At 49.4% G+C, this 19,005-nt stretch overlaps 1 protein-coding gene across 4 annotated transcripts in view; it reads left to right on the top strand.

Moving 5' to 3' along the window:
* The first annotated feature begins 986 nt into the window (after window positions 1-986).
* LOC139375387 (protein quaking-A-like) overlaps window positions 987-19,005 on the top strand; it is a 131,356-nt gene continuing 113,337 nt past the window's right edge. For all 4 annotated transcript variants that reach the window (XR_011627788.1, XM_071117119.1, XM_071117121.1 and 1 more), the window contains exon 1: window positions 987-1,395. Coding sequence is in view for 3 of the 4 variants with exons in the window: in XM_071117119.1 (XP_070973220.1) it covers window positions 1,251-1,395 (145 nt within the window). In the remaining variant the exon portion in view is untranslated. The remainder of the gene's footprint in view (window positions 1,396-19,005) is intronic.

Consider the following 19,005-nt stretch of genomic DNA (forward strand, 5'->3'; position numbering starts at 1 on the left):
TTGTGCACCTGTAAAAGTTACTGAGGGTTTTCGGTGACAAGACACATTTTTTCAGCCTCCTGAGGTTGAAGAGGTGAGGTATTCCTCTTGTCCAGATGGGATTAGGCAGTGTGCAGTGTGATGGTGATGGCGTCGTCTGTGGACCTATTGGAGTGGTAAGGAAATTGGAGTGGGCCTAGGGTGACAGGTAAGGTGGAGGTGATATGGTCCTTGACTAGTCTCTCAAAGCACTTCATGATGACAGAAGTGAGTGCTACGGGGCGATAGTCATTTAATTCAGTTACCTTAGCTTTCTTGGGAACAGGAACAATGGTGGCCATCTTGAAGCATGTGGGGACAGCAGACTGGGATAGGGACTGATAAAATATGTTTGTAAAAGTCAACCATTGGTTTCTATCATATCACTCTTGAAGATGCGAGGAGAGGTGCGGGGGTACACCATAACATTGAATATAATTATCTCCATCAAATTGAAAAATGAATCATTAGATAAGTGTTGACAGGGAGAACTTCCCCATGCTCCTTTACCTCCTACTGGTCTTTATGCCAAAAACTAGTCAGCCATCTGTGAAAAGCTTTCTGAACCCTCATCTATCGATGTGCCCTTCAGCAAGGCACTTAACCCTAAGTTAAGTCTTTAAGTTGCTCTGGATAATAGCCTCTGCTAAATGACCAAAACGTAAATTTAAATGTAATAATGTTTCATTTGCAATATTTCCAAAGTCTCCTATGCTTTTGATTTCTCCGCAACTACTGAAATATAATTTTTCGAGCCCCATACAACCTGTGTATGAAATCTGTAAATTCACTTTCTCTGTACTGTCCACAATTGGTTCTAATCGCTGTAGATCACCTACTGGCACTTCACCGCCCTCATGGTGCAGTACCTTGTGCTTATTGGTGATATCACCAGTCCCTTGAAGGCGCTTTTGACCAATAGGCGAAGAGGGGACGCAAGCTTTTGGCGAATACTCGCTGCAGTTAACAGTGGTGGATCGGAACGTCCCTGAGCGCGGAGTAGAGGAGAGTACACGGCGATACAGTCTTTGGGAGGAGATAGTGCTTATTTTCCCCCTCTCTCAGCTCTAACAACAAATTAAATCCGATTTTGGTTCAGAGGGTCGTCTAACTACAGCAATCGAAACGTGGGAGGAACAAAGGATTTGATCTTTCAAGTTTTTCTTTAGCATTTGTTTTCTTTTCATAAAACAGGATTCTGTTGGAGGCTCGCTCGCACTCTAGACGCAAAGATGATGGTTGGAGAGATCGAGGTGAAGGAGAGACCGAGGCCGAGTCCTGACTATTTGATGCAATTGTTAAACGAAAAGAAGCTGATGACCAGTTTGCCAAATCTGTGCGGTATCTTTACACACCTTGACCGGCTTCTCGATGAAGGTAAAAGGCCGTGGAGAAATGGGGTAGTTGGGAGGGAAGGAGTGACTACGGCGCTGTCCCTAGGGCTCTGTGGGCATGCTTGCTGCATAGGGGAGCGCATGCATGGTAGCTACCTAGCTAACATAGCTAACGAGCTACATTATCGCACTGGGCAACACAACTTCTTCTTTTAACTTTACAAAGTGAGAACTGCGAGGAAATGAAACTCTTGCACCATCCAACAAGGATATTTATTCCCTACCACAAAACCTCAAGGATGTATTTGTAGTTAACATGTCCTGTTGTTCTCTGATTTGAGGACGAAGTGAAAAGTAATTTTTTTGTGGGGGTTTTTGCATGCTAACTAGCTAACTTAGCCAGGACCGATAAACTAGTTAAGTTAGTATGTGTCCCAGTTCCAGGAAGAAACTGTTTGATAGCCAGACGTTTACATTTCAGCTGTAGTCTTGTCTTTAGCCTACCTCGTATTATGTAAGTGAATGTGATAGTTTGTTCTATAGAGGATGTATTGTTGCCAGGATGCAGGTTTCATCTAATTCAACGGAGTAGGATTGGTAGTTAAGTACTATAACCATGTTGTAATCAAACATGAAGCTTCATAACAAGTACAGCAATATATCTGTCTGTATTCAGTCCTAAGCAGCTCGTTTCCATACCGTACAGTATTTGCTTATCAGAATCTGGTGGAATTGCACAACATCGGAATGTGCCCCGGCTGTTGCCTTTCGGGGTTTGAAACAATGGGCAGTGGAGTTGTTTGCCTTGCAAAGATAACCAGCGTTGTGCAGTTAAATGACGCTCTAAAACATACGTTGGGTGCGGAAGAAAATCCCCGATGATTAGGCAGGAATTGTGTAGCTTTGTCTTCATTTGACATAGTCTTGTTTTTCTATGTCGTCTTTTTGTCGGGCCCATATTCTCAGCGTTGTTGTCGCGTGATATTGTTCTAGTATGCCACTTAAGATGTATAGTTAATATAAGTCTGTGCTCTTATTTCGGTCCTTTTCTGTTATACACAATGTACAATTCATGACAGGAGTGTGTTTTATGTAATTGAGTAGGTAACGCTAGAGAGCGCCACTTTCCCCTCACTGTCCTTATCTCTGTGGGCAGCTGACATCAATCACTTTCCTGGAATTAAAAAACTTTTAGCTGTATATTTCGTGTATTCTAATTTAATGCAAAAAGGACAGGAAAAATATTGCATCAGTAAAACTGAGTTTCACGCCAAATATAGAACCAAATGTGTCAAGTCAAATGTGCACACATTTTTTTCAAACCAGATAAAACAAAAGGGAGTACTGTCACATCTTGTAGAACAAGATTTCTTTGCTCCAGTCTCCCATAAAGGCCAGTTTAGATAAACTTTCAACCTCTACTTCTCCAGTTAAACATTCCTGAAATGATTACCCTGCAACAAGCTCTACTCAACCCTTTCCTTCCATCACCTGCTGGTTTAGTCAAAGCTGTTTTTCCTTCTGGGGAGACACAGGAAACTAGGGGCCTTTTTCTCTCTTTCTTCTATCCTGCCTACCTGTCTCCCCCCTCAGACAAACAAAATAATTGACCAGAATCCACAGTAAGCCTCTCTCTCACACACTGAATCTGTTTACCCAGGCAGCTTTGTAAGGCTGGCCACGGTGCACACTCAGCTGGCAGCCCGATGTGGCTGCACCCTCCCGGGCTTGTTACTCAGAGTGTGGGGGTGTTTTTAAGACTCCATGTCTGGGCCAGATCCTGGGCCCCTCATCCCTGGCTGCGCATGAGGTTTCACAATTCACATACTGCCTTCTGCTCTCTCCAGCCACACAGCTCGACCGTTTACCGGGGTTACTACAGCAGCCGTCCAAACTTCACCCCTCTGCCAAATGTTTAGTGGGTGTGTTAGGAAAATAACACCCAGTGCAGAGAAGGCTCTTGGCTAAAGCCGTCTGCTTAGTCTTTTGGACTTGAGCTTGGCGGCATGAGCCTACCCCCATCAAAGCGCACCCTGTAAATGTGGATTCCTGAAATTGAGTGAAACCCTCATCTAAGTGCAGTGAGAAGCATTCCCATGACATGGCAGGATGATGTTTAGAAAGTAGACCTATTAATCACAGCGGGAAGCTAGTTGTGTGAGGTACATTTGCGTGCCATTCGGGTTATGCAAATGTCGACTGCGGTTTCAGTCGGCAGGGAGGGTAAACATCGCAGCTCATTGTGACTTCTGTTGGGGACAAAAGCTTGCAGTCTGCAGTGATTTTGTTAATTTAACCTCTCGCATTGTTGTTTGATTCATTTTGAGTTCCATTGAGGCATTAGGAGATTTATCCAGGAAGTAGCTTACAACTCGGGATTCTATTTTGGTTGCATAGTAAGTGACACTATAGGAATCCAACCTGTCTATCATTAGTCAAGGTCACCCTGGTGCCTGCTGATTGGTGACTGAATGACAACCAGACATGGTGAAGGAAATACTTTTCAACAAAGACGAGGATACTTTTTATTGTCAATATTTCAGCGGCATTGTTTTACTCAAGACTCTTTGGGGAGAAATACTCAGTGTGTAGATAAAAGCACATATTAAGGTGTTCGTCGTGAGAATCCTCATTTACTCACAGGTGGTGTAAGAACACACATATCTCCATATCTCGCACGCAGAGAGAGATGTACCTTTGACCACACAGAAAAATGGCCTCTCCTCTGTCTAAACGGGCAGCTACAGTAAAGAAGGGAAGGGAAAGAAAGTTAAGATTCTCTTCCAGTTGCCTCTCCTTCAGAGCCCTGCCAACAGCTGCACATGCACGTATATAACACATTCCCTGCACACACACTAGTGGTGCAATTGCAATTGCTCATAACCCAGCCGAAACCGCCAGACTGTGAAAATCTGAGGCCCTTACCCGACCCGCTAATATAGAAAATGAACACAGGTTTATTTAGTTTTCTGGGCCACATGACAGATGTGAAGCTGCATGCATATACTGAATTATAGACAAGTTAACTAACAAATAACTTATTCAAATGTTGGAAATTCTAAACAGGGGCCCGGTGTAAATAAGACCAAAAAAATGGCCTTCCGTCATCTGACAGTAGCCTGCTCACCAGAATGTCATAAATCGATAGAATGAATGCTTTAATCTAGTTGACATCAGTAAAGTCATGTCATCGATGCTTCTTTGGCGCAGCAAAGGCCTTTAGGGACTGGGGGGAATACAATAACAAAAACAATGAAATATTTTCTGTGCAAAATGTCCATATGACCTCGGTTTGACCGGTTGTAGGAAATGGAAAGTTGTAAAAATGACCCAACATGTTTCTGATAAGATTTCAGTTCGCCTTGGATACACATTTTCTGTGTTTGAATTACTCAGCTTTTATGATGCTGATAAAGATAGGGAGTGTGTTGAGGTGCTAACTGCGCTTTCATTCTCTCCAGATGCTGAAATAAAGAAATCATATTTCTCCTCTTCCGAAGTCAAAGTTTGGCATATATTTTGTGTATCATTTTACTGCAAGAAATGCTTAATTCTGCATGAGTTAATATTAAGGCTATGTGAGAGGTTATAGACCTTATCCTGCCTGTTACCAAAAGCATTTGGCTGTGTAGGCTATTTGGCGCGTACAGTCGGGCCCTAAAGCTTACACAATAATGCCAGATAAAGTCAATGTGGAATACAGATATAAATTGCACAAGAATGATGGATTTTCAAAGTTACTGTTTCCTCTTTATTCAACCCACCCGCCCTTTATCCACACAGTTAACCCACCCTGTCGGTACTGCGGGTAATGGGTCAACCCGCACATCACTAACACACACGTTTGTGTGTCTGTGTGTGTGTGTATAACACATATTCCCTGCATACACACACATATAACACATTCCTCCGCCTACAACTTGTGTGTGTGTGTGTGTGTATAACACATATTCCCTGCATACACACTTATATAACACATTCCCCCGCCTACAACTTGGTGTGTGTGTGTGTGTGTGTGTGTGTGTGTGTGTGTGTGTGTGTGTGCAGCTGTTTAAATGGTGAGGGGACAGCCAACACCAGTGAGCGTTAACCCCTGTGTGAAACAACGGCTCCCAGTTCCTTGGCTTAGCTTGGCACTGAGATGCGTGTCTAGCCTAGGTCCTTGTATTGAGCCACTCAAGGTCACTTTGGTGGAGTTGACAGGCGCTTTTGAAAATCCCGTGCGCAGCAGTTGCGAGGTGACAGCCGACATGTATTAAAAAAATAAAAATGTTTAACCATTTGCCGTTGACATGCCAACAAGCAAACTGCAATATTTTCTGTTGGCAGGAGATTCTATGACATTCTGGAAGGCTGTTGAAGTACAGGCTATTGGTTTAGAGGTGGGAGTCAGGGCTGTAAATCAGTATAGTATCAGACTGTATATAGAGACCTCTTTGGATGTCAACCCCCTGACTTTTTCTACAGTTAAATCCTAATCTGTGCCGAGGGCCCTCTCGTTACAATTTCCATTTGAACCCTGATTTGTACCACAAATGTGCTGCAGGTTGTGCGTGGCACCGATTCCTCGTAATGGATAGGTCTTTTGTTTACTGTTTAGAAAGGGAATCTGTGCCAAGCCCCTGGGAGAGCGTCAAGGTTTAGAGTTGGTCTTGAAAGATTACAGAAGAGAAAAGTTCTCCATCGGTCTCAACTGTGCCGGTTACTACTTCATTTCTTGCCGTAGGGTGACCTTCTGCGAGCGTGGCCGTAGGCTGACCCTTTGCCAGCGCAGGGCAGAGACCTGCACTAACCTTTGACACACAATCAATTTGCCGTCTAACAAGATTGAGTGCTGCTCGCAAAGCAAGATGGCGCCTGGGGCTTTGAAATACCTAAGCTATTGAATGGAGAGACTATAGGAGGGGAGGGGGCTCAGGGCACGGTTGTTGTGCAGGCTGAAAGCTGATATGCGTCTCTGTCCCCCTCCACACCCGTGCCTCTGCTTCCCTCCCAAGGCACTACTTATAAGCTAGAATTTAATTAACAATACCCATTCTGTGAGCAGCTTTACTGAGCTGCCTGTTGTATAGCTTAGTTGTGGCTCTGACTTCTCTCTCTCTCTCCCTCCCCTGGCATGACCCTCTCTTTCTCCCTCCCCTGGCATGACCCTCTCTCTCTCCCTCCTCTGGCATGTCTCTCTCTCTCTCTCTCTCCCTCCTCTCTCTCTCTCTCTCTCTCCCTCCTCTGGCATGTCTCTCTCTCTCTCTCCCTCCCCCGGCATGACTCTCTCTCTCTCTCCCTCCCCTGGCATGACTCTCTCTCTCTCTCCCTCCCTCCCCTTGCATGACTCTCTCTCTCTCTCTCCCTCCCTCCCCCGGCATGACTCTCTCTCTCTCTCTCTCTCTCTCTCCCTCCCTCCCCCGGCATGACTCTCTCTCCCTCCCCCCTGACCCCTTGCATGACTCTCTGGCTCTCTCTCTCCCTCCCTCCCCCGGCATGACTCTCTCTCTCCCTCCCTCCCCCGGCATGACTCTCTCTCTCTCCCTCATCTGGCATGACTCTCTCTCTCTCCCTCCCCCGGCTCTCTCTCTCTCTCCCTCCCCCGGCATGACTCTCTCTCTCTCTCTCCCTCCCCCGACATGACTCTCTCTCTCCCTCCCCGTGCTCCGTGGGTAATAAATTGGATGGCCAGAGGATGTCCCAGGCTCGGAGGCTCTCTCTCTCTATCTATCTGATGCCTGCACGCTGGTGTCTGAGATCAGCCAGGCTTCTGGCCCGCAGCCCTGTGCAGCTGATAAAGGCATCCTCCGACAGGCCCTGCCTGCACCGTTATCTCAGGCCACAACCTCTGCCCCAGTTGTCTGGTTTTCCCTGACACCCTTTCTGCGTTTGACTGCCTTTTTTTTTTCTCCTCTACTTTTTTAATTCGATAAGCTAGAAAATGGATGCTGCACAAAGGTTTTGTGGACTGTTGTTCAGTTTAGTCGTTCTCTGAGAATCTGGAGGAGAAATGATGCATGACGTGATGGGACATGACAAAGTTTGGCGATGTTGTAAAAGTTATGTCACAACCGTTCTCTTGGCTCTTTTGTTTATCTTTGCGATTTTTTTGGCTTGGGAACCTCATCCTCCCTGGACTTTGACCTACCCTGCTTCTCCCTGTCCATTTTTGGGATGTGCGAAACAACATGCCTAACCAAAGGAAGTAACACCCATTTCAGGCAGGAAAGGGCTGCTGAAGTTGTTTGGCTTAGACTCTGGGAAAGACAAGAAGACCAGCCTGTTTCATGAGCTTTATAAAATGGCTGAAAACAAAGCCCTTAAACTCTACTCCTTTGTGTCCCGTTTGCTGTGTAATTTGTTGTTTCTCAGCGAGGTGCGTCTGTCTCTACTCCGGTTTTCCTGTGACTAATTTGAATGTGAGTTGTAAGAGGTCACTTGAGACTAGCTGCCTGTTTATTTCAATCGCCCCTCCCTCCACACACACATTCCTCAGCAACAAGGAGAAGGGCCTCCCCGTCCCCCCCCCTCTTCTTCCAACGGTTTCCCTCTTGTCTCATTTGTTTCTGCTCTCTGTAGTGAGTCATTTGATTCTCTGGGCTGGCTGTTGCTGCAGATGGGGGGCTAACAATTAGGCTCCATGGAAGTCACTGCATTATTTGTCGGCGTTTCCCATGTTCGTCTTTTTTTTGAACACACCAAGCAGGGAGGTGAAGAACTGAGCATTCAGCTCGTCCTCTGCGCCTGCATTCTCTCCTCTCTTCTGAGAGGAATGGCAAAGCATTAGGCTAGCAGCTAGCTGAGGAGTTTAGGCTAACTTGGCGTGCACTTACCCTCAGTGTTCCCTCCCCAACATACCTACTCTTTTTGAATTTGAACTCAATCTGATCTGTTAACTGGAGACGAGTCAGATCTGGCTTGTGACGATCCTGCAGGAGGAGCTTGACGTTTTTGAAACATTTAGTAGAACAATACCCCACCACCACTGAAATGGTTTCAATACCTCCACCCCCACCACCACTGAAATGGTTTCAATACCCCCACCACCACCACTGAAATGGTTTCAATACCCCCCCACCACCACTGAAATGGTTTCAATACCCCCACCACCACCACTGAAATGGTTTCAATACCCCACCACCACCACCACCACCACTGCAATGGTTTCAATACCACCACCACCCCTGAAATGGTTTCAATACCCCCCCCCCCACCACCACCACTGCAATGGTTTCAATACCACCACCACCCCTGAAATGGTTTCCCCCCCCCCCCCACCACCACCACTGAAATTGTTTCAATACCCCCCCCACCACCACTGAAATGGTTTCAATACCCCCCCCCCCCCACCACCACCACTGAAATGGTTTCAATACCCCCCCCCCCACCACCACTGAAATGGTTTCAATACCCCCCCCCCCACCACCACCACTGAAATGGTTTCAATACCCCCCCCCCCCACCACCACTGAAATGGTTTCATTACCCCCCCCCCCCACCACCACCACTGAAATGGTTTCAATACCCCCCCCCACCACCACCACTGAAATGGTTTCAATACCCCCACCACTGAAATGGTTTCAATACCCCCACCACTGAAATGGTTTCAATACCACCACCACTGAAATGGTTTCAATACCACCACCACTGAAATTATTTCAATACCACCACCACTGTTTCAATACCACCACCACTGAAATTTCAATACCACCACCACTGAAATGGTTTCAATACCACCACCACTGAAATGGTTTCAATACCACCACCACTGAAATGGTTTCAATACCACCACCACTGAAATGGTTTCAATACCACCACCACTGAAATGGTTTCAATACCCCCACTGAAATTGTTTCAATACCCCCACTGAAATGGTTTCAACACCACCACTGAAATGGTTTCAACACCACCACTGAAATGGTTTCAACACCACCACTGAAATGGTTTCAATACCCCCACCACTGAAATGGTTTCAATACCACCACCACTGAAATGGTTTCAATACCACCACCACTGAAATGGTTTCAATACCACCACCACTGAAATGGTTTCAATACCACCACCACTGAAATGGTTTCAATACCACCACCACTGAAATGGTTTCAATACCACCACCACTGAAATGGTTTCAATACCACCACCACTGAAATGGTTTCAATACCACCACCACTGAAATGGTTTCAATACCACCACCACTGAAATGGTTTCAATACCACCACCACTGAAATGGTTTCAATACCACCACCACTGAAATGGTTTCAATACCACCACCACTGAAATGGTTTCAACACCACCACCACTGAAATGGTTTCAACACCACCACTGAAATGGTTTCAACACCACCACTGAAATGGTTTCAACACCACCACTGAAATGGTTTCAATACCACCACCACTGAAATGGTTTCAACACCACCACTGAAATGGTTTCAATACCCCCACTGAAATGGTTTCAACACCACCACTGAAATGGTTTCAACACCACCACTGAAATGGTTTCAATAAATGCTATAATAGATCAATTTGTGTGCGTCTTGCAACCTTCAACTTCTCCTGACAAGACACAAGTGGCGATGAATCAACTATGAATAATTGACCTGTCTCGACAGCTTGTGGCGTTTCTGTAACGCTTCTGTGATGCGTTTTACAGGGGCAACCGAGACCAGCGTCCTGTAGCACCACACCATCAAATATGTAGAGAGGAGACCCCAAGGCTCAGCCTGTTTCGTCCGTTTCCCCCTGCTCCTTGCCACACGGCTACATGTTAACTTTCTCTGTTTTATTGGTCTGAGGAAGTGTCGTAAACGATGACTCTGATTTCACCTTGGCGTTTGAGTGTGACTGCGGCATTGCCCTTTCAATCTGTAAGCCTCGGCTTAGTTGTTTCACCCTGACAGAGAGCGGACCTGCGCTCAGCTCAGAAAGTTTTTTATAATCCTTAAGGATGTTGATGCAACATCATTTATATCCCCATCAAAATCTGTCAGTTTAAGTTATAGATATCTGTTTTTTTAGCATGGGCTGCGTGTCAATATGCCCATGTCGGCATTCCGCATCTGCGGTGAAAAGTGGCAGAGCTATAGTGCCGTTTGTCAGGCCAGGAGACATCCCGAAGATCGGTCGTATCATGAAAATGTTCTCCGTTTTGCTCTACGACCCCCACAAGTATCACGCGACTGGTCTGAAGGTACCTTGGTAACAGTAAAACATAAATAATGGAAGTATGGAGATCATTTCTTTTAACTCCTAGATAGAGGACCGATAATGAATAAGGTATCAAACTATGATTTTTATTTTTTGCATTGACATCTATGAACGTGTTATTCAATGCGTTTCTATGGGCTGTAGTAAAGGCCAAATTCAATGTATTATCAAATGCTTTTTGTATATATTTGTGGGATATAGAATGATTATTCTCATTCTATATTCTGAATATAATAGTGGGCACTGAATACAGTGACATCACAGATAATACAAATTCCAGGGAGGAGTTCATGTGACAGAATATGAACAAAAATGGTTTTATGTGTTTCCTGGGGACTCAATAGTCTTTGGCTACATTGAATGCTTGTTCTTAGCTACTTTATGTAGCTAACATATTCTTGCTTCACCTATTCCTCTTTGATACTGCTGCACAAACATGCCGATTGAGGTCTACACCGCTGGTATTATCAGGCTGTATAGCTAATTACGTTTGCGCTGACTTTATTAGCGTTTAGCATTAGCAGCTAAGAAGCTGTAGGATCAATTTCCTAAGAAAATACACATTAGCTGTTTGCAGATGTAAGAAACAAACTAATAGTGTAATTATAGAAAGCTGGTGGATTTTTATTAAGAAGCAAAGTGAAAACAGCATTGTTGTCATCAACAATGTTGCATGTGCTGCATTGACCATGCAGACGGAACGCAAGTGTCTCGTGCTCAAGGAAAAACAAATGCGCTCCTTGAGTGACAGGGGGCGGGGCTATGTCTCTGTGTGAAAGCAGCATGGAGGAGGAGCTGAGAGAGATGACTCAAGTAGCGAACTAACCTGTAAAAATGGACGTTGTTTGAATGAATGACTATATTTGTTCAGCTATTTTGCCACTGGTCTGTTTGCCTGAAGGATTAGCGGCTGTGTTATCAGTTTGCGGTTTATGACTAGATTACAAGCAAACACAATGACTGTTTTGTGAGATTTTTGTTTTTAATTGAGGAAAAAGCACCTTAACACCATTACAAAAAATGGTGAAACAACATTCCCAGTGGGAAAGAATGTGAAATCATTCTCTATTAGGGTGGGGTGATATGGCCAAAATATCAAATCACAATACTTTTCACATTTGTGATGGTATTTTGATGGTGTTTTTGAATAATAACGTTTGAAATATTCTTTGCCTGGTGCATGAGCCTAGGGTGGCAACACATAAATAACAATGAGCCTTTTCCCATTCTGGTTGTTTAATACTGTTCAACCCATCTGCATTTAAAAAAAAAATCATCTTCATTTCCTTCACTTATCTCTTCCACACTGCCATACAGTGCATCATGATGGCCAAACAAATCTCGGCCTAGTTAATTGGAGAGCTGTTGGAATCATGGAAATTGAATGATTATTCTAATTCTATAACTAGCGATTAGCGGCTAACAAGATACATTTTCCCCCACAACTTCCTAAGAAAAGACAAACTAGCAGACAGTAGTTTGCAGAGGGCAAGATGCAGAAACGAATCATTAATATAGAACGCTTGTGGAAAGCAACATCCTTGTTGCATCTATCTGACCATGCAGACTGCAGCAGAGTGAACGGCAGGGCTTGGTGTGGGAAGTGGTAGGCAGACTGCAGCAGAGTGAACGGCAGGGCTTGGTGTGGGAAGTGGTAGGCAGACTGCAGCAGAGTGAATGACAGGGCTTGGTGTGGGAAGTGGTATGCAGACTGCAGCAGAGTGAACGGCAGGGCTTGAAGTGGTAGGCAGAGTGAACAGTGGTGGGAATGCAGACTGCAGCAGAGTGAACGACAGGGCTTGGTGTGGGAAGTGGTATGCAGACTGCAGCAGAGTGAACGGCAGGGCTTGGTGTGGGAAGTGGTATGCAGACTGCAGCAGAGTGAACGGCAGGGCTTGGTGTGGGAAGTGGTAGGCAGACTGCAGCAGAGTGAACGGCAGGGCTTGGTGTGGGAAGTGGTAGGCAGACTGCAGCAGAGTGAACGGCAGGGCTTGGTGTGGGAAGTGGTATGCAGACTGCAGCAGAGTGAACGGCAGGGCTTGGTGTGGGAAGTGGTATGCAGACTGCAGCAGAGTGAACGGCAGGGCTTGGTGTGGGAAGTGGTAGGCAGACTGCAGCAGAGTGAACGGCAGGGCTTGGTGTGGGAAGTGGTAGGCAGACTGCAGCAGAGTGAACGGCAGGGCTTGGTGTGGGAAGTGGTATGCAGACTGCAGCAGAGTGAACGGCAGGGCTTGGTGTGGGAAGTGGTATGCAGACTGCAGCAGAGTGAACGGCAGGGCTTGGTGTGGGAAGTGGTATGCAGACTGCAGCAGAGTGAACGGCAGGGCTTGGTGTGGGAAGTGGTAGGCAGACTGCAGCAGAGTGAACGGCAGGGCTTGGTGTGGGAAGTGGTATGCAGACTGCAGCAGAGTGAACGGCAGGGCTTGGTGTGGGAAGTGGTATGCAGACTGCAGCAGAGTGAACGGCAGGGCTTGGTGTGGGAAGTGGTATGCAGACTGCAGCAGAGTGAACGGCAGGGCTTGGTGTGGGAAGTGGTATGCAGACTGCAGCAGCGTGAACGGCAGGGCTTGGTGTGGGAAGTGGTATGCAGACTGCAGCAGAGTGAACGGCAGGGCTTGGTGTGGGAAGTGGTATGCAGACAGCAGCAGAGTGAACGGCAGGGCTTGGTGTGGGAAGTGGTATGCAGACTGCAGCAGAGTGAACGGCAGGGCTTGGTGTGGGAAGTGGTAGGCAGACTGCAGCAGAGTGAACGGCAGGGCTTGGTGTGGGAAGTGGTAGGCAGACTGTAGCAGAGTGAACGGCAGGGCTTGGTGTGGGAAGTGGTAGGCAGACTGCAGCAGAGTGAACGGCAGGGCTTGGTGTGGGAAGTGGCATGCAGAGTGAACGACGGGGCTTGGTGTGGGAAGTGGTAGGCAGACTGCAGCAGAGTGAACGGCAGGGCTTGGTGTGGGAAGTGGTAGGCAGACTGTAGCAGAGTGAACGGCAGGGCTTGGTGTGGGAAGTGGTAGGCAGACTGCAGCAGAGTGAACGGCAGGGCTTGGTGTGAACGACGGGGCTTGGTGTGGGAAGTGGTAGGCAGACTGCAGCAGAGTGAACGGCAGGGCTTGGTGTGGGAAGTGGTATGCAGACTGCAGCAGAGTGAACGGCAGGGCTTGGTGTGGGAAGTGGTATGCAGACTGCAGCAGAGTGAACGGCAGGGCTTGGTGTGGGAAGTGGTAGGCAGACTGCAGCAGAGTGAACAGCAGGGCTTGGTGTGGGAAGTGGTGGGAAGTGGTAGGCAGACTGCAGCAGAGTGAACAGCAGGGCTTGGTGTGGAAAGTGGCATGCAGAGTGAACGGCAGGGCTTGGTGTGGGAAGTGGTAGGCAGACTGCAGCAGAGTGAACGGCAGGGCTTGGTGTGGGAAGTGGTAGGCAGAGTGAACAGCAGGGCTTGGTGTGGGAAGTGGTAGGCAGAGTGAACAGCAGGGCTTGGTGTGGGAAGTGGTAGGCAGACTGCAGCAGAGTGAACAGCGGGGCTTGGTGTGGGAAGTGGTAGGCAGAGTGAACAGCGGGGCTTGGTGTGGGAAGTGGTAGGCAGAGTGAACAGCAGGGCTTGGTGTGGGAAGTGGTAGGCAGAGTGAACGGTAGGGCTTGGTGTGGGAAGTGGTAGGCAGAGTGAACGGCAGGGCTTGGTGTGGGAAGTGGTAGGCAGAGTGAACGGTAGGGCTTGGTGTGGGAAGTGGTAGGCAGAGTGAACGGCAGGGCTTGGTGTGGGAAGTGGTATGCAGGACGAGGGAGAAAGACGTGCTCAAGTAGAAAACAGCGTAAACTATAGAAACGGACATTACGCGCGCCGGAGTTGAGTATCACATTCTTAAATAACCAAACACTGAAATACCGGTAGTGATGGTAAAGTAAAAAGTGAAAGTGTTCCATTAATCAATACGGGTTTGTAGTGAAATGTGGCGTACCACCCAGCCCCAGGCTCTGTGAAATGTGGCGTACCACCCAGCCCCAGGCTCTGTGAAATGTGGCGTACCACCCGTACCACCCAGCCCCAGGCTCTGTGAAATGTGGCGTACCACCCAGCCCCAGGCTCTGTGAAATGTGGCGTACCACCCAGCGCCAGGCTCTGTGAAATGTGGCGTACCACCCAGCCCCAGGCTCTGTGAAATGTGGCGTACCACCCAGCCCCAGGCTCTGTGAAATGTGGCGTACCACCCAGCCCCAGGCTCTGTGAAATGTGGCGTACCACCCAGCCCCAGGCTCTGTGAAATGTGGCGTACCACCCAGCCCCAGGCTCTGTGAAATGTGGCGTACCACCCGGCCCCAGGCTCTGTGAAATGTGGCGTACCACCCAGCCCCAGGCTCTGTGAAATGTGGCGTACCACCCAGCCCCAGGCTCTGTGAAATGTGGCGTACCACCCAGCCCCAGGCTCTGTGAAATGTGGCGTACCACCCAGCCCCAGGCTCTGTGAAATGTGGCGTACCACCCAGCCCCAGGCTCTGTGAAATGTGGCGTACCACCCAGCGCCAGGCTCTGTGAAATGTGGCGTACCACCCAGCCCCAGGCTCTGTGAAATGTGGCGTACCACCCAGCCCCAGGCTCTGTGAAATGTGGCGTACCACCCAGCCCCAGGCTCTGTGAAATGTGGCGTACCACCCAGCCCCACCAGGCTCTGTGAAATGTGGCGTACCACCCAGCCCCAGGCTCTGTGAAATGTGGCGTACCACCCAGCCCCAGGCTCTGTGAAATGTTGCGTACCACCCAGCGCCAGGCTCTGTGAAATGTGGCGTACCACCCAGCGCCAGGCTCTGTGAAATGTGGCGTACCACCCGGCCCCAGGCTCTGTGAAATGTGGCGTACCACCCGGCCCCAGGCTCTGTGAAATGTGGCGTACCACCCGGCCCCAGGCTCTGTGAAATGTGGCGTACCACCCGGCCCCAGGCTCTGTGAAATGTGGCGTACCAGGCTCTGTGAAATGTACCACCCGGCCCCAGGCTCTGTGAAACCACCCAGGCTCTGTGAAATGTGGCGTACCAGGCTCTGTGAAATGTGGCGTACCACCCAGCCCCAGGCTCTGTGAAAGTACCACCCAGCGCCAGGCTCTGTGAAATGTGGCGTACCACCCAGCCCCAGGCTCTGTGAAATGTGGCGTACCACCCAGCCCCAGGCTCTGTGAAATGTGGCGTACCACCCAGCCCCAGGCTCTGTGAAATGTGGCGTGTGGCTCTGTGAAATGTGGCGTACCACCCAGCGCCAGGCCACCCAGCCCCAGGCTCTGTGAAATGTTGCGTACCACCACCCAGCAGCCCCAGGCTCTGTGAAATGTGGCGTACCACCCAGCCCCAGGCTCTGTGAAATGTGGCGTACCACCCAGCCCCAGGCTCTGTGAAATGTGGCGTACCACCCAGCCCCAGGCTCTGTGAAATGTGGCGTACCACCCAGCCCCAGGCTCTGTGAAATGTGGCGTACCACCCAGCCCCAGGCTCTGTGAAATGTGGCGTACCACCCAGCCCCAGGCTCTGTGAAATGTGGCGTACCACCCAGCCCCAGGCTCTCAGTGTTAGTGTTTATAGGTATAGAAAATGGATTGTTTGCTCTGAAAGAAAATGGGAGCAAGGCCCAGAGAGGCGGCGATAAGGAGCGTATGTTCTCTGAATGAGGTCATCTCCCAGGCTGAGGAGAAGCTCAGCGGCCTGCCTTTCCCTCCCTCCCTCGCCCCTCAGTCCCACACAATGACCTCTTGTGTTGTAGATCTAACAACCCATCCCACTGCTGACACCAATATCACTACCATCGGCATCCACTCTTAAGTCGAGACTGGTTGAAGCAGTAGCCCTCTGTAAAGATTACAAAGTGTTGTTTTGTTGTTGGATAAGATGACAGCGGAACGGCCTATACGATGCGCTCGCTGTGTGTGGCAGGCAGGCGTCCGTGTCCTCTCAGTGTGAATCTGGCTAGGTGCGGAGGCACCAGCTGTTCTGTCACATTCAGGTGAGGTATCTACCCGTGCCACTAATCTGCAGCGGTGGACAGCTCCCTGTGCTGCTCCAGGTCTCCTGGCAGCCTCTGGATGCTCTGTCTGTCCTTTTACCCATCCAGTTTTTCTTCCTCCACCTTCATTTTCTCCTCTCGGGGAAGTTCATGAATTGTTCTTGACACTGTGTCAAGCCGTCGGCTGCGCAAACTTTTCCTCAAACCTTGTTTTTATTGAGCGTCTCTGACACACTCAATGAGGCTCCTCCCCCTCCCTCACCACGTGCCTCTGCTAGGAGGCTCCTCCCTCAGCATGTGCCTCTGCTAGGAGGCTCCTCCCTCAGCATGTGCCTCTGCTAGGAGGCTCCACCCTCAGCACGTGCCTCTGCTAGGAGGCTCCTCCCTCAGCACGTGCCTCTGCTAGGAGGCTCCTCCCTCAGCACGTGCCTCTGCTACGAGGCTCCTCCCTCAGCACGTGCCTCTGCTAGGAGGCTCCTCCCTCAGCACGTGCCTCTGCTAGGAGGCTCCTCCCTCAGCACGTGCCTCTGCTAGGAGGCTCCTCCCTCAGCACGTGCCTCTGCTAGGAGGCTCCTCCCTCAGCACGTGCCTCTGCTAGGAGGCTCCTCCCTCAGCACGTGCCTCTGCTAGGAGGCTCCTCCCTCAGCACGTGCCTCTGCTAGGAGGCTCCTCCCTCACCACGTGCCTCTGCTAGGAGGCTCCTCCCTCACCACGTGCCTCTGCTAGGAGGCCCCTCCCTCACCACGTGCCTCTGCTAGGAGGCTCCTCCCTCACCACGTGCCTCTGCTAGGAGGCTCCTCCCTCACCACGTGCCTCTGCTAGGAGGCTCCTCCCTCACCACGTGCCTCTGCTAGGAGGCTCCTCCCTCACCACGTGCCTCTGCTAGGAGGCTCCTCCCTCACCACGTGCCTCTGCTAGGAGGCTCCTCCCTCACCACGTGCCTCTGCTAGGAGGCTCCTCCCTCACCACGTGCCTCTGCTAGGAGGCTCCTCCCTCACCACGTGCCTCTGCTAGGGGGCTCCTCCCTCACCACGTGCCTCTGCTAGGGGGCTCCTCCCTCACCACGTGCCTCTGCTAGGAGGCTCCTCCCTCAGCACGTGCCTCTGCTAGGAGGCTCCTCCCTCAGCACGTGCCTCTGCTAGGAGGCTCCTCCCTCACCACGTGCCTCTGCTAGGAGGCTCCTCCCTCACCTCGTGCCTCTGCTAGGAGGCTCCTCCCTCACCACGTGCCTCTGCTAGGAGGCTCCTCCCTCAGCTCGTGCCTCTGCTAGTATGAATCTTTTCGCCTCACTCTCCTATCCTAGGTTCTGGTAAACAATGCAGCAAATGTTTGGCTCTCGCAAAATAAGCGTAGCGTCAATGTTTTGCTAAAGTGATTTGTTCCTGTGCTAAACACACTAAGAACACTGTCTAGTTTCCCATGGGAAATGTGAATGACTCCATGTCCTTGGCTCTGTCTTAACTCATTTAGGTTGGCTTGGGGGAGTCCATAACATGCCTGCCTTCTCCGGTCTGCCCATGTGGAGCACGCTTAATGGCTAGCTCGCTCTTCTCTCTCTACTATCTCGCTCTGTTTTCTCCCCTCTACTGCTCTGTTTTCTCCCCTCTACTGCTCTGTTTTCTCCCCTCTACTGCTCTGTTTTTCTCCCCTCTACTGTTGTTTTCTCTCCTCTACTGCTCTGTTTTCTCTCCTCTACTACTCTGTTTTCTCCACTCTACTGCTCTGTTTTTCTCCCCTCTACTGCTGTTTTCTCCCCTCTACTGCTGTTTTCTCTCCTCTACTGCTCTGTTTTCTCTCCTCTACTGCTCTGTTTTCTCTCCTCTACTACTGTTTTCTCTCCTCTACTACTCTGTTTTCTCTCCTCTACTACTCTGTTTTCTCTCCTCTACTGCTCTGTTTTCTCCCCTCTACTGCTCTGTTTTCTCCCCTCTACTGCTCTGTTTTCTCCCCTCTACTGCTCTGTTTTCTCCCCTCTACTGCTCTGTTTTCTCCCCTCTACTGCTCTGTTTTCTCCCCTCTACTGCTCTGTTTTCTCTCTCTCCTCTACTGCTCTGTTTTCTCTCTCTCCTCTACTGCTCTGTTTTCTCTCTCTCCTCTACTGCTCTGTTTTCTCTCTCTCCTCTACTGCTCTGTTTTCTCCCCTCTACTGCTCTGTTTTCTCTCTCTCCTCTACTGCTCTGTTTTCTCCCCTCTACTGCTCTGTTTTCTCTCTCTCCTCTACTGCTCTGTTTTCTCTCTCCTCTACGGCTCTGTTTTCTCTCTCTCCTCTACTACTCTGTTTTCTCTCCCTCTACTGCTCTGTTTTCTCTCTCCTCTACTGCTCTGTTTTCTCTCTCCTCTCGCGTGGCAGTAATTCAGCCAGAGGGGTACATCTCCTCTTTCATCTGAAGACCAGTGCTGACATTAAAGGCCTGTAACGGGCTCTGTCTGTTTGCATTAACCTTGGGTCACCCATTCTACAGACCAGCCTCTGCTGTTCTGGCTCTCTCCAC

Source organism: Oncorhynchus clarkii, chromosome 19, assembly GCF_045791955.1.
Source record: "Oncorhynchus clarkii lewisi isolate Uvic-CL-2024 chromosome 19, UVic_Ocla_1.0, whole genome shotgun sequence".
Taxonomy (NCBI): Eukaryota; Metazoa; Chordata; class Actinopteri; order Salmoniformes; family Salmonidae; genus Oncorhynchus; species Oncorhynchus clarkii.